This window comes from Mus musculus, chromosome 11 (assembly GCF_000001635.26).
Source record: "Mus musculus strain C57BL/6J chromosome 11, GRCm38.p6 C57BL/6J".
Classification (NCBI taxonomy): Eukaryota; Metazoa; Chordata; class Mammalia; order Rodentia; family Muridae; genus Mus; species Mus musculus.
In genome coordinates, this window is record NC_000077.6 from 60,170,671 (window position 1) to 60,191,144 (window position 20,474).

Here is a 20,474-nt window from a genome sequence, read left to right on the forward strand (position 1 = left end):
GAGTTGGAGACATGCATTGGCAGGTTGGTAGACTGACTCCATCACTGTTCTCTAGGAGATAATCCAGCTCTTCTTAACTGGCCTCCATATTTACCTGTCACTATAGTTACTGTGAGTCACAGTGTACATATATCCAGGGTTGTCACCCCTGCTCTTGTCTGTGCACTGTCACTTAGCACATTTGTGTTCTGGGTCTTGAACCTGTCTCAATTCCACATCTAACTAAAGAAACTACATTTTCAGACCTTTCCTCTCTGCCTCCCTTTCCCTCAGTGTTTCCTGCATATTTCTCAAGACTCAGGACTTCCTCTGGGTTATCCCTCTGATCCTGTGCCTCCTGGGTATAATAAGTTCAGCCTTTGCCTGTACATCAGCGCTCAACTGTCTTCTGCAAGGGTTACTTGATCTTTTTGCTGTTTTTGGCTGCGTCTGTTCCTAGCACCCATGCACGTAGAGTACACACTTGGGAACTGCTTCTCAGGTGGAAGCATAGTTGGGCAGGCGTATGGATGGGCAAGCGGATGAATGGGCAGGTGGGTGGTGGGTAGACAGGTGGACAGTGGGGAAGTTGATGGGTGAATGGAGACTACCTAGATGAATGAATGGGAGGGTGTCAGTGGGCTGAGGGACTAGAGCTCCCAGGAGGTAAGCTTCTGAGCCTTGAAGGGGGCTCAGTTTCCCTGTGTGTAAAATGTTCTGTCTGCTCAGCTCCTATGGTTGGGAATGGTGGCCAAGAAGACAATAGGTCAGGTGTGACAGAAAGTGGCCACAAAGGAAATTGTTAGCTTGCAGCACCGAAAAAAGAAAAGTTCCTTTTCTGTAGGCCCTGCCCTGACTAGAGAGTTGGGACTAGGGTTCAATTTAAATCCAAGTCTTGCTGTTTCCAAGATATCCTTTGCCCTCTTGGGATTTAGTTATTTGTTTGTTTGTTTGTTTGTTTTAATAAGATAGGGTGCTTATGTTCTTGCTGATTCTCTGGAGATGAAAACATTGTTTAGGCACACCCGGAAAACATGGATCCTATACATGTAGAGTTTTACACCCTGGCTCTGTCTCTGGGCCCGACCCCACTCACCACCGCAGCATGATTTATAGAATGTTAGAACTTTCATCTGAATACACAAATGCCCTAAGCCTTTTTCTGTGCCTGTGACCTCATCTGTAAAGTGAGTTAGGATGTGACTGATGCTCAGAACAGAGCCAGTACCTGGAAGGTCAGTGAGATCGGTCATAGTGATGGTAGCAAGGGATTTCTGTTCCTTAGTGGCTCTCAGCTCAGTTCTGGGATATGGACGTTTAACTGCAGTCCCTACTTAAAGGATGACAATTACAGGCTTGGAGAGGCGGGGTAGCTCGCCTGAGGTCACAGAGTCAGTCAGCCTCAGGGTCTTGGGTACTTGGTGTTTGTTCCCAAAGACTCTCGTGAGGGCATTCTGGAAAAAGCGACTTCTAGATCACAGTGAAGCACAAAGCTATCCAGAACATTCCTGGGGCTGCAGGGCTTCCTGCTAGTCTGCCAGGCCAGTTCCATCCAGGGTTGGCACCTGGAGTTGTCACATGTGACAGGACCCTGCTCAGGCCACTGCTACTAGGCCTTTGTGTCCAAGCATTGTGCCTGACTATCCTGATAGTAACCTGCTGGTGGGAATAGCAGTGAGCAGATGAGAGTCAGACCCATGTGACGCCCAGGAGCTCCTGTCTTTCTGGCCACACCTCTGAAGCCAGCAAAGACCAGTTGGGGTTTCCAGTCCTTTGCTTTTGTTATAAAAAGTATGTCAATATTTATCTTTCAAAAGGAGAGATATGCCCTTTGCTGTTCCTGACAACTCTGTCTATATGGTCTCTTTTAATGGCCACTTGCTCAGGTGAGGGGTAGGAACTGATCCCTTATCCCCAGTAGGCCTCACAGCTCAGAGCCTTTGGTTTCACAAACCCTGGATGGCATCTGCCTGTATGTTTTACGTGTGTTTTGTTGGAAGGAGTACAGGAAAGTGTATTGCTAGGCCACACAGAAGAGAGAGGAAGGATCTAAAAAAAACCCCAAGAGTACCTTTGAACACCAGCTCTGGGATCCTCTTGTCCTGTCCCCATGAAGATCAGTGTAGTGAGTGGTCAGGCCCACCTCTGCCCTGTGGGGGCCATAGTGTCCTTTGTATCAAAAAGATTATGCTATAGGAAGTTGTGACCTCTGTGCAGCCTGTGTCCTTTGTCATTTGGTTGGGGTGGAGGCAGGTGGCCACTGGCCTAAGGGATAAAGCTTCACTCATACAATCAGGTCTGGCTTTCTTCTAATTTTATCCCCCTTGTTGCTGTCCCTTGACTGGACATGTAGGGGACTCTGGTTCTTAGTGCTGCAGGTGACTGACCTTGCACATACTACTTTGGGCTGGGACTCTGGCCACATGGAATTTTTATTTGGATCCGTAGTGCCAGAAGGTGCTCCAAAGAGGTGGCACTAGATAACCTGCTCCACCCCCATCTGGATCAGGGCTCCCTTCTTCCCATGCCTCACCAGCCAGGCCGAGACAGTACCATGCCTCTGTCCCCTACATGCTCAGAAAGTCAAGTCAGTGGTATCCTGATGAACCCCCACAGGGCCAGGTCTGTCTGTGTAGGGAAGGGCAGGCATGACTGGAAAGAGCCCAAATCAAGCTGTCCTCCCACCCCCTCACAATAGCCCTGCCAGTTGGATGCCTAGAATATTTTACAACTCGAGAGCATGAAACATGAAGAGGTTAAGTGCCCAAGCTTCCCCAGGTATGTGTACAGGAGCTGGAACTTGAACCCTCAGCCACTCACTGTCAGGCTTCATCATGGTGGATATAGGGAGATTTCATCTTTCACACGGCTGCAAGCCCTGTGACCTCTCGAAGTATCCTGGCTGACTGAACCTGACCTTTGGAATAGATAGAATTTGCCAGTCTCTACCAGTTATAAGGAATTCTCCCACAAGCTTCCAGAGTGAGGCATCTGTGGGTCAGGCCAAATTTAGCTGTGTGGAGCTAGAAGGATGGTCTGAAGCCGTGGAGAGAGTTCTGGAAAGGTTGGATGCAGTCAAAAGCAAGGTCCAAGGGGGCCTGGGCACAGAACCAGCACACAGGGACGAGCTGAAGTGTTGTGTTCACTCTGAGTGAAACAAGAGCATCGTTCCAAACGGTTACACGTTGCCCAGGCTTCGTTCTCTGCTCTTAAATACCTTCCCATTTCATGGCTGTTCAGAGAGTAATCAGCCAGCTTCCCACTTGGGCTCAGGAAGTTTGTCCAGGCGGCCCCTAAATTAGCAGGGTCTGCCAGCTCCCCCTGTCTGAGGGTGGTGCTTCTCTTGTGTCAGAGCAGCCACCAGCATGGCACAGATGGACGCTCTCCTGTAATGACAGCAGCCACAGATCCAGCACTTCTCCAACTCAAGAACCCGGAAAATCAAAATCAGAGCACTGCACAGGAACATCTAAGCCTCGATGAGTTTGTAGCTTCCTTCCCACAACAGCCATGCATATTTGGAAGAGTGCTGTAGGATGAGATTCAGTCTACAGGTGAATAAAAGATCTGTAGAATCCACTCATGCCAAGAAGTCCTGACAGAGTGGCTTGGCCATGCAACACTTCTCTCCCCAGAAGACCAGTGTTCTGAAATTTCATGCCCAGTGCACCTGTTTCTACCTTCAGGAACCACTCTGTGTCCCCAGCCGGAAGCCCAGCTTGCAGCACAGCCCTCGGGGCTCCCAAAGACTGAAATCTGGAACAGCCTTTCTGTTATTTGGAGCCATTTCCAGAAGTGGAAATGAGAAGAGACCTTGGAAGGGTAGTTCAAGAAGTAACACCTCTGGTGGCTCCAGGTCTCTTCAAACAATACCAGTTTCTGGTGGGGAACAAGGTTCAATAGTAAAATGGGAAGAACTTTCCAGATCTGAGGGAGGCATAGCCCAATGTGTACCATTCCCCTAGTACCTTGTTTCTGCTGAGGTACCAGTCCTCTTCTTGCTCCTAACCTACCTTGGCTCCCAGGCCCCTCCCATCTAGAGCCCCCTGGGATATCAACCTCTGTCTGTTTCTTCCAGGTGCTCTGGCCTGCTAGGCCTCTTTACTTACCTGCGTGCTACTGCTGGCCTCCTGAGGCCTCTCTCCTGAGGACGAACCCAACCAAAAGCCCAGCCCCTCAAAAGCTGGGATTTTTTTGTTTTGTTTTGTCTAGCTGACTTAAGCCTCAAGAGATTGGTCTCAGCCTTCCTAGTGTGGGGACCCTTTAATACCCTTCATGTTGTGGCGTTTCCCTGCCATAAAACTATTTTCGTTGCTACTTTACAACTGTAATTTTGTTACTGTTGTGAATCGTAATATAAATATTTGTGGTTTCCAATGGTCTTAGGTGACCCGTGACAGGGTCTTGACCCGCATGTTGAGAACTAACTCCATGGTTTTTGTGTCTGGGATGGCTACCCATTTCTCTGCTGACTGCTGCGGCTAACCACCTTCTCCTTAAAGAACGTTTCTCCTAAGACTCCCCCGAATTGGGTTAGGAAAACTCTAGGATATTTGAGGGTCTCAGTCAGATCCCGGAGTTGGTCCTGACTTGGCTGCCCATCTGATGCTCACCTCTTCTAAAGAGGGCAGAATGAAGTTTAAGGTGGGTGGCCTTTCCGGGAGAAGAGCAACCACAACGGACGCGAACTTCCTGCGACCTCATACTGAGGAAGGAAAGGGTCTGAAGAAGGCGAGTCAAAGTGGGTTTCTCCCTAGGGGGAGCCTAGGCAGACCAACAAGAGGGAGTAAACCGATCTGGCAAGCTTCCTGTGTGCTCCTGGCACGTCCCCAGACCCTGGCTCAGGAAGGGGCTTGCTTTGAAGTTTCCGGCAAGACCTGCCCATTGCTGTTCAAACGGCTTATTTGTCTAGTGGCTTAAGGAAGGGGACTGGCGGTGGGGGTGGCAGCGCCTGGCTTGGCGCCGTTGCACCCTGAGGGTCCGTGCATTTGGGAACTCCAGCTTCTGTGAACTAGAGGATGTTGAGATCAGGCCGAGAACCCCAGGGGGACTCGGTACTCCGGCCGGCTGTTTCAGGCTAGCGGGGAGCTGGAGCCGCCTCGCACCGCCACTCCGCGCAGGGTGGGAGGGAGCGAGGGAGGCGAGGGGACGAGCGCCGGCTCCCCGCCCCCATCCCACCCGGTTCCGATATTTAGCTGAAAGGCACGCGGCTCCTAATCGGCCCTTTCCAGGCTGAGATGTAGCGGCGCTCTGCCCGCGCAAGGGCGGGGGCCGGGCCCGGGGAGGCGCAGAGTCCGGAGCCTGCGAGCGAGGTGAGGAGCCCGCGTCCTCGGCTGCTGGAGCGGGCGGGCGGGCGCGCATCGCCGAGGCAGATATAGAAAGGGGGGCAGGTTAAAAATAACCCTCTTCGGCTGGGAAGCTCGCGCGCACTCTCTCGCCTCGTTCGGTGCCAGAGGACTCCAGGGGAGGTGGCGTTGGGGAGGGCAGCGCGGGATTCCCCTCCTCCGCCGCCGGGCGGGGTGCTGCCTGCACGCCGCGGCTGCACGTGTGCGGGGCCGCGCGCCCAAGCCCCTCGGTCCGGCCCGCGGCGATCTCCCCAGCCTCACGCTTCTGGCTGCCGCCCCTCCCGCACCCAGAGCGGCTGTAGGAAGCGCTCCTTTATTCATTATTTACGAGCGTTAATAGGTTTGGGGCGCGCGGACTGGGGGCGGAGGCGAGGACGCCGCGGGGACCCCAGCGTTCGGGGAAGGGTGCGGACCTGCGGGAAGGTCTACGGGGCGGGGGTGGGGAGAGCTCACACGCAATTTCGCCGGCGCGCACTTAGCCGAACGGGGCGAAGGGACTATAGGCCCCCACTTTCCTCCCTGCACGGCCCTTGCAGCCGCGTCCCTGACGCAGCTCTGGCCTCATTTATCATCATCTTTGGTCAAGTGGAGTGTGCAAGGAACAGCTGCTTCACTCGGCTGACTTCCGAGGGCGGCTACAGCGGGAATCAGGAAAATGAATGATGGAGGCTGGGGGGCCGCCCCCAGGTCCGGGTGCAGGCGGGAGGGAGGCGGGGAGCATCTTGGCTGCCTTTGCCTCGTGGCAAGCGCAGCGCCCCCTTCCTCTCTGGGCGCCCACAGTCCCTGCGGATCTGTGGCTTAGGACGGGCGGGTGTGCCGGAGGTCGCCGTGACCTTGCTGGGGTCAGTGGGTTGGGCTGCGGAGGAGGCGTCGCGGCGTCTTTGGTGGCCCTCTCCGGATTGGCGGAAGGCCGGGAGACAAGGAGGGGGAGGGGAATACCAATGGAAGGTGAAATTTTACCTGCCCCTGAGGGAGTCCTGCGGATTTTCTCCCGGCGACAGCCGCGCTCTGCCTTTGTCTTACACGGCCGAAACATCTGTAGCAGCGGCGGAGAGGCCGCAGACCCCACCCTCCGCGCCGCGCCCTAGGCAGAGTACCCTGCTGCAGCCCACACCTCAATGTGGGGTCCTCGCCCGCGCCCTTCCCCGCCTGGTGTCGATGGGGCGGGGGCTGGTTGCGGAAAGGGTTAATGGCCTAGTCGCAGACCCTAATTGTCAGAGCTAGGCCCCGCTCCGTTCCAATTACCCTAAGTAGAGACTGAATGCGCAATTAACGGAGTCAGCTTGCCAACTGGAAAGCTGTCCCCGCTTTCACGTTGAGCGGAATACTCCACCAGCTGACTTGGACGAAGCAATTTCCTCTGCTCTCCCCTTTCTCTCTCCTCCAGCCCCTTCTCTTTTTCTCTCTCCTTAATAATAAAATTATACCAAGCAGTTTGCGGTGTGGCAGGCGGCCAGAAAAGCGTTTCTTTAAACGCCGCCGTCTCACAATTAGGCAGCAAGAGGATTTGACACGCCGAGGCGGCCTGACAGGCGGCTTCCTCCCCTGGGGGCGGGTGCAGGAGGGGCTTCAGTGCCCTGCTCCCCCATATGGAACCCGCACTGAGAAGGGGCCAGGGCTGCACCTCCTGGGCTGTCAGCTTGCTGCAGTGAGAAGCCCTTGGGGCAGGCAGCAGGGGAGGTTCTACCCAGACTCCTGGAAGCAGCAAGATCTTTCCCTGCTGGGCTATACAGTAGGAAAGCCATGTTCTCTGTTTCTGTGTGACAGAGAGGCATTTGGGGCACGTAACTGCTGAGCCTGGTGGACAACTTACTGACTCTCTCTCTGGATTTTCATTGATTTCTTCGGGTTTGGGATTGGAGTGTTGAGGGAGAATGTGCCCAGTTCCTGGGGCTGGTTGCTTTTCCATGCCAAGCTGTCTTCCGAGGAGGTTGCAGACAGGACTGTCTGTGATGAGCCAGAGACCCTCTGCTGCTACCACTGCGAGAGCAGACCTAGAGTCCCCATGAGCACACAGGAAGAGCTGCTTTGAAAGCACCTGGGTACCCAGACCACTGGCTCTAGCAGCCAAACTCAGAACTGGACCACGGTAGGTAGGTAGGCAGTAGCCACTGTAGGAGGGAGTTTGTTCTGGAAGCTTCCAGAGGGCAGCCACTTGCTTCCTTCATCATTTTCCCTCTTCCTGCCCCTGGGTGGCCTTCAGCGACGCCTTGGCAGTTCACTGCGACTTAAGCTACACACATCCCCTGGAGCCTCAGCTCTGCGCTCTGCTTGCTCTCCACCTGGACGCTTGGCTGAGCCAAGCTGGGCTCAAGAGTCAGTGGACACCAACAGGAAAGGCTGCAGGAAAGAGTGCAGGTCCTAGTTAGATAGTTTTTGTTCTGCCCACCAACTCCCTCACCCACTCATGAAACTGCTCTGTGGCCTTCACCCTCTGAGGCTGTGATAAAGAATAAATACTGTGATAAGCACAAAGCCAGTAGTGTCCCTCTGTCCCACTTGGTCACCATCAGAGCAATTTTTATAGGGGCAACTCTGGGGCCAGAGTAGGGCTTTGGAGCTTAAGAGCAAACACTGAAGTCCCTACCTTCAGGCTCTTATCCTTAGGAGGCAGCTCATTGTACCATTAATTATGTAATTACTGCTGTCATGAACCCCACATGGGAGCTTGGCAGGGGTCCCAGGAGGGGGGAGGGGTGGGGCCTTACCTATCTCTTGTGGAATGTTACAGGGCACCTCCTACACCACCTCTACAAGCTGAGCTCATGCCACACTCCTACCTCTAGCTCTTGAGCTCTTTCCTGCACCCAGGCCTCTCACCTTTTACTTCAGGGTTTGCCTGGGCCATGATGCTACCTACCTACCAAGGCCTGCTGCTCTGGAGCCAGAGAACATCTAGGTACTCCTTGTTGCATTGAATACCCAAGTCCCCAGCCCAAGAAGCTAAGAGCTAAAGTGCATGGGTGTGTGTGTGTCCACTTTGTCAGTCTTTGACACCTGGGGCTGATGGTCAAGTGACAACCCACAGATGGTCCTTTTGAACTTTGCCCTGCTTTAAATAACAACAATAAAAACCCTTGAGACTTGGTTGCTAACTTTTTTTTTTGGTCTGTGTGTGTGTGTGTGTGTGTGTGTGTGTGTGTGTGTGTGTAAGGACAACTTCCAGGAGCTAGTGCTCCCTACTGTGGGTTTCAGGGATGGAAGTTGATCACTAAGCCATTATATCTTGCCAGCCCTGGTAACATTTTTTGCAAATGAAAAACATCCCTACTGTACATTTCTGACCTGTAACCTCTTAAAGCAAAGGCTGCCCTGCTCTGGCTCCTTCTCCCCCCACTTTGCTTGGGACCAGTGTGTACAGCTGCCTCCAACCCCCATCTGACTACAGACCTCCGAAGTAGACTCTTCGTCCGTCCTTAAGAACAGGTCTGTGTTTAATGTATGAAGCAGACCTGTGGCCCTACCTAGTTTATGCCTCTCAGTCCGCCCAAATACCTTGTATCTTATCAGCTGACTTCTTAGTCTGGATTTAGTTTCACAGGGTTAATGTGACATTTGGAGCATGATTCATTTAATAAATATTTATTGTTCTGGGCAATGGGGACATGGCTATGAATAAAATAGGCAAAAATCCCTGCTCTTATGGAACTTTTTTCATTCGAGAGGAGACTGGTAATGAGGCCAAAAGGTAAGTGCTTTGAAGAACTAGAAGGAAGCACAAGGGGTGTCATTTTAAATACAATGATAACAGGGACACAGTAGAGTTGCATGGGTGTCTGGGAATGGTTTTCCTAGCAAAAGGGACAACTGGCACAGGCCTTGAGGCCCATGGAGGTGAAAGACTTGCCCAAGGTCAAAAGCCTAGTGGCATTTAGACAGCCTGCTACTAGCTTGACACTTCTTTTCTGCTTCTTCAACAAGTAAGGTAAGCCCTGGTCCTTCTGGGAGCATGGAGTGGAGAGGACAAGCTGTCCTGATGAGTTCGGCTTTCTGTAAGGATAGCACTACTGGGGCTTGGAGTGTGGACCAACCCAAGCAGCCTGGGAACCCCTGTGAGCTCCCTCTAGCCAGACCCCGATCTTTAGACCCTGCCCGTGGGTGGCACCAGTGAGGGTAGGCTAGCCTGAGCTGGACATGATGGACGGGGCCTGCTTTCTTCGTAGTTGGCCTTTATGTTTCTCCTTATTTAGACAGTGAGCGGTCAATAAAATGGCCCACAGTAGCCACAAGAGATCGATGAAGAAGAGTAGCAGCTGAGGTGGCTACAGAGAAGACAGCCCTGATGGTGGGCACAGAGCTAGCTGGACTATGGGCCCCTGCCACTGAGGGCATCAGCTGTGACCTACTGCATCCTAGTAAGAGATGCTGAGGGCTGTGTCCAAGAAAGAACTGGTGGGCCAGGGTCAATGCCATGGTGTTGCATCTCACTCCAGTGCCCTAGCATGGTAGGGATGGTAAGTCTGGAGTTCTCACACATTGTCTAGCGAACTCAGATTCAGCCTCTTAGGCCCCCAGCCTTAGAAGATTCTGGGTCCATTTTTTTCCCCCCGGTGTTGCCCAGGCTGGCTTGTTGGCAGTGTTTGGTAATTGAATTTAAAGCCTCATGAATGCTAGGCAAATACTCTACCACTGAGCTCTATGCCTAACCTGCCAGACTGGTCCTGAACTTGAGATCTGATCCCCTTGCTTCAGATTCCAAATGCTGGGATCATAGGTTTATGCCACTATATCCTGCTAATTTTCTATTTCAGTGATGGAGATTCTGTCTGCATGCTAGGCAAGTCTTCTAAAAAGCCTGAACTACAACCTGTCTCGTGTCTGCTACTTCTTATCTCTCCGCCTGCCTCTGTCTACTCAGGACCCCAGATCCTGCGGGAGGTGGGGGGAGGTAGTGTAAAAAAGATGTTACCAACATGGGGTGGTCTTGAGAAGCCGTGCTTTGGGGTAGTTTTGGGGTAGAGCTGCCTCACCACGACCACCACCACCACCACCACCACCAAGCAGATCCTTCAGCCTCTTCCTGATGCTAGCTCCTAGCCCAAGAAGTTTAGCGTAGTCTCAAAGGCCAGTGGGGTCTGACTGCTCTTGTGGGTTCCATGAAGATTCATCCCTGCTTCCCAGACAGGCCCAGCCCTAAAAACTAACAGAGACCTCTGATGCCTTCTGCCGATTGATTTTTTTTTTTTTTTGTCTCATTCCTTTTAGATAGTCTCACTGCCCCCAAGCTAGCTAGCCTGCAAGATCATGCAATACCTGTTTTCTCCTCTTCTTCCCCATCCACCTCCCTTTGTTGCTAGGGTTACAGGCTCACCCTGCTTTGTCCAGCTTTTTTTTGCATGGATGCTGGGGTTCTATACTCAGGTTCTCAAGCTTGTACAGCAAGCCCTCCTACTGAGCCTCTCCCAGCCTCCAAGTCTTAATATTTATTCTTCATCCATAACAGATGGGGAGAGCCTTGGGGTCTCACCTACCCACTGCTCCATGAATATCTGTCTTTTTCCAGGCTTCCTGGGCCCCATAAATACCCCCTTTCTGGTTCTCAGGCCTTGAATGGGTTAAACTTTGAATTTTCCTAAGCTCCCAATCAAGTTATAAACCACTCTGGCCAGGTGGGAGGACTGGTGACTGGGGACTCCTAGTGAAGAGGGAATGGGCGTCTTCCCACCTCTCCCTCCACCTGTCTCCCTTTTCCCTCGGAGTAACATTCCTACAAGGCCCACAGTATGCCCATCTCACTTGTAGGGCTCACTCTTGGGCTTGATGAGCCTGTGGGACTAACGACCCTTCACTAGAGACTGGTCAACTACTATAGGTAGGATTGCCTGCTGAGAACTAGGGTACAGCTCAGTGGTAGACCTTGCTTAACAAGTTACAGGCCCTGGGTTTGTCCCTAGTAGCACAGAAATATAGAGCCAGGCTTGCAGGCAGGGTCTGGCCTGCTGTAGAGGGGCACATAGGCATATATTTGTCTGTCCTGAGCTCAGCTCTGCATTCTTGCTGTCATACCAAGACACTCTCTCAGGGTGGGACTTTCTGGTGTGAGGTACAGAAGAGGGGTTTGATCTTCAATGTTCAGCTAACAAACATCCTCTACCCCTATTAATGTCACCTTTAGTAGTAGAAAGGACAAGATAAAACATAAAGTCCAGTTTTATCAGTGGCTAGCACGCGCGCGCGCGCGCACACACACACACACACAAAGTCTTTGGGAGAAGGCTGTGCCTGAGGCTCAGCCTCACTATTCCTTCAGTGCACTGTTTGATGGCTGTGTTGATGGCTTGCCGTCCTTGGCTGCTGGAATGTCAAAGGAGGTTCATCCAGATTGCAAGCACCACCAGATTCCACGAAGCTCTGCCCTTGTTGAGCCTGGTACGCTCTTCATCCAGTGTCTAGAGTAACCAGTGGTTACAGGGGTGGAGTATTCATGTCCCTAGGGCAATGAGGGCTGCTCTGGATTCCCATCAGCTGTGTGCCAGATTCTGCCAAGCTGGTTGAGGGGAAGCCTTGGCAAGTTCCCAGGAGAAGGGGGAGGAGCAGAAGCTGGGGCAAGGTTCAGGTTCCCTTCTCAAACCTTACTGCTGTTAATCCGGCCATCACAGCTTCTTCCCTCCCTGTTGAAGGTCACCATCACCTATGGGGTATTCATTCTTCCATCTGCTCTCCTGATGCCGCCCATGCCAGTCCTTCACTATCTGCGTCTCATCCCTTCCATATCCTTTCCTGGTGCTCTTGAAAAATAATCATAATCACAATAATTAATAACAACAGAGCCCGCTGCAAGTCTTAAAGAGGCAGCACCTATTTTCTGCTGGCAGAGCCAGCAGTACCTCTGTAGCTAGCAGCTAGGATGCCACCATGCCTGAGCCTTTGTTTCTGTCCCTCCCTCTGCCAGGGTTGGAGGGTGGTACTGGGGCACATGTTTCTGCCTGTGTCCTCCAACAGGCCCTGGGCCTCTGAGATTTTAATTGAACTGTCTTTTCTTAGAGATAGATGCTTTCCACATCCAGCTGCCTGTGTGCATCGGGAAGCTGGCCTGTAATCCTGTGTGGGGAAATTAAAAGGCATAGCAGCTGGACTGATTAGATGGGGCAGGGACAGAGCAGGCAGGGAGGGGACACTGTTCATGGCTCCCCTCTTTAGATGATGTCTCTGGTAATGCATTGCATTTTGGGGAATGTGTTGCAGGGATACACACACACACACACACACACACACAACTCCAGCCGTAGAAATGTTAATGATATCCACAGGACACTCAGCAGGAAATGAGAGTGATCTGGGACTAATAAAAACCGAAATGTAATTTGTGCAGATATATGAGGGAGGCAGATGTAGCCTTCAGAGCAGTCCGGGTTTGTGCGTTCTTGGCTTATAAACACACACCCAGGGAGGGCAGGGAGCTGGCATTTTGTGTCCTGGTCTTAGAAATGGCCCAGCAGCCATCCTGAGCAGGTGTTGCATTCCCCCCCCCCAACCCCCGCATCCAGAGTGTGCTCTGCTCTGGGAAGATGGGGCAGGAGGCACCAGGCTGCCCTGCCTCCAGCCCTTCTGGAATGGCAGGCACCACTTCGTGTTTCATCCAAAGGGCAGGTAGGCACTGTCCTAGTGAGGGGCTAGAGACATGTGCTGAGTTGGGGGTGGGATAGGCAGAAAGCTTTAACAATCTGGAGAAGAGGAAAGTTGTATTCGGGGCAGCTGGGTCAGTCCTACTGCTCTGAGCTCTGGAGGCTCTGGCTGCCTGGGAGTGCCCTGTTCAACTGGATGGAGCTCTTTTACCCCCCTTCCTTGGGTCAGTTCCCAGACAAAGGAAGGAAAGCACCTTTGTGGGATCCAGACTAAAGGGAGGCTGGATCTCCCTGCCAATAGCTCCCACTCCTGCCTTTCACTCCTGTCCCTGTGAGGCACTTACCTCTCTTCCCCCACATTTAGTTCTTGACAAACCAACCAAACCCCTGACACCTTTGTGGTCTATGGCAGTGTGTTTTGGGACAAGAACTGTTCCTTCCTAGAGGCTTGGGCTGCTCAGACCCAGAGAGCTTGAACATCCTGCCTTCACCCTGCGTGGTGGCTGGGTAAACCCTGAATCTGTGGGATGTGGTGCCAATAGTCAGCCTTCTTTGTGATTTCTCCAAAGCTTGGGGGGCATTCCTGTTTTTCACCACTGAGGATTTTCTGGGGTAACCAAAGCCAATCGGTTGAAGGAAACCAGCCGAGATAGCCAAGCCTGGATTGTGACTCCACAAAAGCCCCTGGTCTACCTGCCCCTGCCTTCCATATGAGTGCTGTCTGTACCATCCCTGACCTGGGAAAGTTCGGAGGAGCTCATTGGGGAGGGACAGAGAACAGGAAGGGTCGTGTGCTGCTCTCCAGTGGCCAGGGGACTGTGTCTTTGTCCCCTATTAGTATGCATCCCCACACTCTGGACTGCATAATCTGTTTATGCACCTATGATACCAAGAACAGGAGGCAGGTGCTACCATCCTTCATTCCCAGGAGTCCGGGGAGGGGATGCTTAGCAGCCCCCAGTCAACATCTGCCAGAAGGGACAGAGTCCAGATGGCACTACAGGGGAGGCGTGTGTGAGCGTGCATGGACATGTGCCTGATAGGTCCTTTGTACATGTGTGGATTCCTGTATGTGCAGTTACAGTGGCCTGGAATGCCACCTCTCCCCAATTGGGGAGGGGTCCTCACGGGTGCTCAGTGTGGCTGAGTCACGCTTAGGTACGGCTACACAAAGACTAAGATGATGGGATCCAGCAGGCCCCCAGGGAACAGTGGAATTGCTCTGCTAAATGATTTTGAGCTGTCTACAAGGGCTGGGCGTGGTAGTACAGACGAGCTGATAGAGAGGAGGAGCTGGCAAGAGGGGCCTGGAGTGGCCATTCATTGTGACTTGCTCTGTGTAGCCTGTTTGGACTGTCCATTTCAGCGGGAGCTCACCGTAGAAGCAGGATTTTAGAGCATACCTCTCAGACCCAGAGGCTGTCAGTATGTGCAGAGCTGGTGGGAGGGTGCCGGGGAGGGATGCTGACTGAGGCAGCGAGCAAACCGTGGCCCATCTGAATTGTTTCCCCTCTGCACCATCCTTTCTCTTCACAGATAACCAGCCCGAGTCATGCAGTCTTTTCGAGAAAGGTGTGGTTTCCATGGCAAACAGCAAAACTACCCACAGACCTCCCAGGAGACATCGCGCCTGGAGAACTACAGGCAGCCGGGTCAGGCTGGGCTAAGCTGTGATCGGCAGCGGCTGCTGGCCAAGGACTACTACAGCCCTCAGCCCTATACAGGCTATGAGGGTGGCACTGGTACACCTTCTGGCACGGTGGCCACAGCAGCTGCAGACAAGTACCACCGAGGCAGCAAATCCCTGCAGGGGAGGCCAGCTTTCCCCAGCTATGTTCAAGACAGCAGCCCCTACCCAGGGCGCTACTCTGGCGAGGAAGGTCTTCAGACCTGGGGGGGCCCACAGCCACCGCCTCCTCAGCCACAGCCTCTGCCCGGGGCAGTGAGCAAGTATGAGGAGAACCTGATGAAGAAGACAGTTGTGCCTCCTCCAAACAGGCAGTACCCTGAGCAGGGCCCCCAGCTTCCCTTCCGGACTCACAGCCTGCATGTCCCACCACCACAGCCTCAGCAGCCCCTGGCTTACCCCAAACTCCAAAGGCAGAAACCACAGAACGACCTTGCCTCCCCTCTGCCCTTCCCCCAGGGCAGCCACTTTCCCCAGCATTCCCAGTCCTTCCCTACCTCCTCCACTTATGCCCCAACAGTGCAGGGTGGTGGGCAGGGGGCCCACTCCTACAAGAGCTGCACAGCACCATCTGCCCAGCCTCATGATAGGCCGATGAGTGCCAATGCGAACCTGGCTCCAGGGCAACGGGTCCAGAATCTTCACGCTTACCAGCCTGGCCGCCTTGGCTACGAGCAGCAGCAGCAAGCACTTCAAGGCCGTCACCACACCCAGGAAACACTCCACTACCAGAACCTCGCCAAGTACCAACACTATGGACAGCAAGGCCAGGGCTACTGTCCACCGGACACAGCTGTCAGGACTCCAGAGCAGTATTACCAGACTTTCAGCCCGAGCTCCAGCCACTCCCCTGCACGGTCTGTGGGTCGCTCCCCTTCCTATAGCTCCACCCCGTCACCACTGATGCCCAATCTGGAGAACTTCCCCTATAGCCAGCAGCCGCTTAGTACTGGGGCCTTCCCCACAGGCATCACAGACCACAGCCACTTTATGCCCCTGCTTAACCCGTCCCCAACAGATGCTGCCAGCTCTGTGGACCCCCAGGCCGGCAACTGCAAGCCCCTGCAAAAGGAGAAGCTGCCTGACAACTTGCTCTCCGACCTCAGCCTGCAGAGCCTCACAGCGCTCACCTCCCAGGTGGAAAACATCTCCAACACCGTGCAGCAGCTCTTGCTGTCCAAAGCTACCATGCCACAGAAGAAAGGGGTCAAGAACCTCGTGTCCAGGACTCCAGAGCAGCACAAAAGCCAGCACTGTAGCCCTGAAGGCAGCGGCTACTCAGCTGAGCCAGCGGGCACACCGCTGTCTGAGCCGCCGAGCAGCACGCCACAGTCCACCCATGCTGAGCCACAGGACACTGACTACCTGAGTGGCTCTGAGGACCCGCTAGAGCGCAGCTTCCTCTACTGCAGCCAGGCCCGGGGCAGCCCCGCCAGGGTCAACAGCAACTCCAAGGCTAAGCCCGAGTCTGTGTCCACCTGTTCTGTGACCTCACCTGATGACATGTCCACCAAGTCCGACGACTCTTTCCAGAGCCTGCACAGTACTCTGCCCCTGGACAGCTTCTCCAAATTTGTGGCAGGCGAGCGGGACTGCCCGCGGCTGCTGCTCAGTGCCCTGGCACAGGAAGATCTGGCCTCCGAGATCCTGGGACTGCAGGAAGCCATTGTTGAGAAGGCTGACAAGGCCTGGGCTGAGGCTTCCAGCCTGCCCAAGGACAATGGCAAGCCACCCTTCTCACTGGAGAACCATGGCGCCTGCCTGGACACTGTAGCAAAGACTTCATGGTCACAGCCAGGGGAGCCAGAGACCCTCCCTGAGCCTTTGCAGCTGGACAAGGGTGGCAGCACCAAGGACTTCAGCCCGGGGCTGTTTGAAGACCCCTCTGTGGCCTTTGCCACCACTGACCCGAAGAAAACAAGCAGTCCCCTGTCCTTCGGCACCAAGCCTTTGCTAGGGACTGCCACTCCTGACCCCACCACAGCAGCATTTGACTGCTTTCCAGATACACCCACTGCCAGCTCGGTGGATGGTGCCAACCCCTTTGCCTGGCCAGAGGAGAACCTGGGCGATGCTTGTCCTCGTTGGGGCCTCCACCCTGGTGAGCTTACCAAGGGCTTGGAACAGGGTGCAAAAGCCTCGGACGGCGTGGGCAAGGCAGATGCACACGAGGCCTCTGCTTGCATGGGCTTCCAGGAGGATCATGCCATCGGGAAGCCAGCAGCCGCACTGTCCGGGGACTTCAAACAGCAGGAGGCAGAGGGGGTGAAAGAGGAGGTGGGTGGGTTGCTGCAGTGCCCCGAGGTGGCCAAGGCCAACCAGTGGCTGGAGGAGAGCCGCCATTGCTGTTCCTCCACTGACTTCGGGGACCTGCCACTGTTGCCGCCCCCTGGCAGGAAGGAGGACCTGGAAGCTGAAGAGGAGTACTCTTCTCTGTGTGAACTGCTGGGGAGCCCTGAGCAGAGGCCCAGCCTGCAGGACCCGTTGTCCCCAAAGGCCCCGCTGATGTGCACCAAGGAGGAGGCAGAGGAGGCGCTGGACACCAAGGCTGGCTGGGTCTCTCCATGTCACCTCTCTGGGGAGCCTGCTGTCCTACTGGGCCCCTCTGTGGGTGCCCAATCAAAGGTTCAGAGCTGGTTTGAATCTTCTCTGTCACACATGAAGCCGGGAGAAGAAGGGCCAGAGATGGAGAGGGCTCCAGGTAGTTCCGGCACCTCACAAGGCTCCTTGGCCCCGAAGCCTAACAAGCCTGCTGTACCTGAGGGGCCCATTGCTAAGAAAGAGCCTGTGCCACGGGGTAAGAGCTTACGGAGCCGGCGAGTACACCGGGGGCTGCCTGAGGCGGAAGACTCTCCGTGCAGGGTGCCAGCACTTCCCAAAGACCTCTTGCTCCCAGAGTCTTGCACAGGGCCTCCACAGGGACAGGCCGAGGGGGCTGGAGCCCCAGGCCGGGGGCTGTCAGAAGGGCTCCCCAGAATGTGTACCCGCTCGCTTACAGCTCTGAGTGAGCCCCAGACTCCTGGACCTCCGGGCCTGACTACCACCCCCACGCCTCCCGACAAACTGGGAGGTAAGCAGCGAGCTGCCTTCAAGTCTGGCAAGCGGGTCGGAAAACCATCACCCAAGGCTGCATCCAGCCCCAGCAACCCTGCTGCCCTGCCTGTTGCCTCAGACAGCAGCCCCATGGGCTCCAAGACCAAGGAGCCAGACTCTCCCAGCATGCCTGGCAAGGACCAGCGCTCCATGGTCCTCCGGTCTCGCACCAAACCCCAGCAGGTCTTCCATGCCAAACGGCGGCGGCCCTCGGAGAGCCGGATCCCAGACTGCCGTGCCACCAAGAAGCTCCCTGCTAACAACCATTTACCCACTGCGTACAAGGTCTCCAGTGGGCCCCAGAAGGAAGGTCGGATGAACCAGCGGGTCAAAGTACCCAAGCCTGGTACAGGAAACAAGCTTTCAGATCGGCCTCTCCACACGCTCAAGAGGAAGTCGGCTTTCATGGCACCTGTCCCCGCCAAAAAACGGAGCCTCATCCTGAGAAGCAACAATGGAAGTGGGGGAGACGGGAGGGAGGAGAGGGCTGAGAGTTCCCCTGGCCTCTTACGGAGGATGGCCTCACCCCAGAGGGCCAGACCCAGGGGTAGTGGGGAGCCACCCCCACCCCCACCCTTGGAGCCACCTGCTGCATGCATGGGGTTGTCTACACAGTCATCCCTGCCCAGTGCTGTGAGGACCAAGGTGCTGCCACCGCGAAAGGGCCGCGGCCTCAAGCTGGAGGCCATAGTACAGAAGATCACCTCACCTGGGCTCAAGAAACTCGCATGCAGAGTGGCAGGGGCCCCTCCTGGGACACCCCGGAGCCCAGCCCTGCCTGAGAGACGTCCAGGGGGCAGTCCAGCCGGGGCGGAAGAGGGTTTAGGAGGAATGGGGCAAATGCTACCAGCAGCTTCCGGAGCTGACCCATTGTGCAGGAACCCAGCCAGCAGGTCCCTAAAAGGTAAACTCTTGAACAGTAAGAAGCTGTCCTCTGCTGCTGACTGCCCCAAAGCTGAGGCCTTCATGTCCCCGGAGACCCTGCCATCACTAGGGACTGCCCGAGCACCGAAGAAAAGGAGCCGGAAAGGCAGAACTGGGACCTTGGGACCCTCCAAAGGTCCGTTGGAGAAGCGGCCATGTCCGGGCCAGCCTCTGCTCCTCGCTCCCCACGACAGGGCCAGCAGCACTCAGGGCGGAGGCGAGGACAACTCCAGTGGAGGAGGCAAGAAGCCAAAGACAGAGGAGCTGGGACCGGCCTCCCAGCCCCCTGAAGGCCGGCCCTGCCAGCCCCAGACAAGGGCGCAGAAGCAGCCGGGCCAAGCCAGCTACAGCAGCTATTCCAAGCGGAAGCGCCTCAGCCGAGGCCGGGGGAAGACCGCCCACGCTTCACCCTGTAAGGGACGTGCCACTCGGAGAAGGCAGCAGCAGGTACTGCCCCTGGATCCTGCAGAGCCTGAAATCCGACTCAAATACATTTCCTCTTGCAAGAGGCTGCGGGCAGACAGCCGCACCCCAGCCTTCTCGCCCTTTGTGCGGGTGGAGAAGCGAGATGCTTACACCACCATATGCACTGTCGTCAACTCCCCGGGGGATGAGCCGAAGCCTCACTGGAAGCCATCCTCCTCTGCTGCCTCCTCCTCCACCTCTTCCTCCTCCTTAGAACCAGCTGGGGCTTCTCTGACCACATTCCCTGGAGGCTCTGTGCTGCAGCAGAGGCCCTCCCTGCCCCTCTCCTCCACCATGCATCTGGGGCCTGTGGTGTCCAAGGCCCTAAGTACCTCTTGCCTTGTCTGCTGCCTCTGCCAAAACCCGGCCAATTTCAAGGACCTTGGGGACCTCTGTGGCCCCTACTACCCTGAACACTGCCTCCCCAAAAAGAAGCCAAAACTCAAGGAGAAGGCGCGGCTGGAGGGCACCTTGGAGGAGGCCTCTCTGCCTCTCGAGAGAACACTCAAAGGCCTGGAATGTTCGGCCAGCACCACGGCTGCCGCCCCTACCACAGCCACTATCACTACCCCCACGGCCCTGGGGAGACTGTCCAGGCCCGATGGCCCAGCTGACCCTGCCAAGCAGGGCCCCCTGCGCACCAGTGCCCGGGGCCTGTCACGGCGGCTGCAGAGTTGCTATTGCTGTGATGGTCAGGGGGACGGGGGTGAGGAGGTGGCCCAGGCTGACAAGAGCCGCAAACATGAATGCAGCAAAGAGGCCCCTACAGAACCTGGTGGGGACACCCAGGAACACTGGGTCCATGAGGCCTGTGCTGTGTGGACCAGCGGGGTGTACCTGGTGGCCGGGAAGCTCTTTGGGCTGCAGGAGGCCATGAAGGTAGCTGTGGACATGGTAAGAGGCTAGAGCAGCTGGGGTGGGCTAGGGCAGTGTGAAGTACCAACAGGCTGGCAGAAGTGTCTCCAGGGCTCTATTGTGGGCTACTTGTGCCCATAGCCAAAGAGTACAGCCTCCAGCCCTGGGGTCTCTTGGGGGAGTATGGAGGCAAGTTGAAGCACACCCGGGGCTACAGCAGAGCACATTCATCCATCTTGCCCCAAGGTATGTGCTACAGTTTCTATGTTCCACTGGGCCCAGTGGAGCATACTGCTCACACATACTACCCCACACCGGAGTTGCTGGGTCCCAGCAAGACAGAGGCCTTCCAGAGTTGAATGCCAAGATGGCCTGGTCTCCCCTGAACTGGGACATAGGGGGTAGCTTCTAAACAACATGTGGCTAAAGTGTGGGACACTGGTCCTGGGCAACCCTGGCTTACCTGGCCACCGGAGCCCTGAAGCGCAGACCTCCAGTTTTAAGTCATCCCTTCAGAGAACTGCAGCATGTACTGCCCCCAGCCTTGCTCCTGCCTCCCCT

The 20,474-nt window shown here is 55.2% G+C and overlaps 1 protein-coding gene across 6 annotated transcripts in view; it reads left to right on the plus strand.

Annotated features, from left to right (window-relative positions):
• The window catches only part of Rai1 (retinoic acid induced 1), a 94,281-nt gene that overhangs the window by 65,754 nt on the left and 8,053 nt on the right, over nucleotides 1-20,474 (plus strand). For 5 of the 6 annotated variants that reach the window (XR_879537.3, XR_879538.3, XR_003949361.1 and 2 more), the window contains one exon: nucleotides 14,426-19,952. Coding sequence is in view for 2 of the 6 variants with exons in the window: in NM_009021.2 (NP_033047.2) it covers nucleotides 14,442-19,952 (5,511 nt within the window). In the remaining 4 variants the exon portion in view is untranslated. Of the gene's footprint in view, nucleotides 1-4,528; nucleotides 5,292-14,425; nucleotides 19,953-20,474 lie in introns of those variants that run through there. The other variant, XR_879539.3, reaches the window with a different exon arrangement.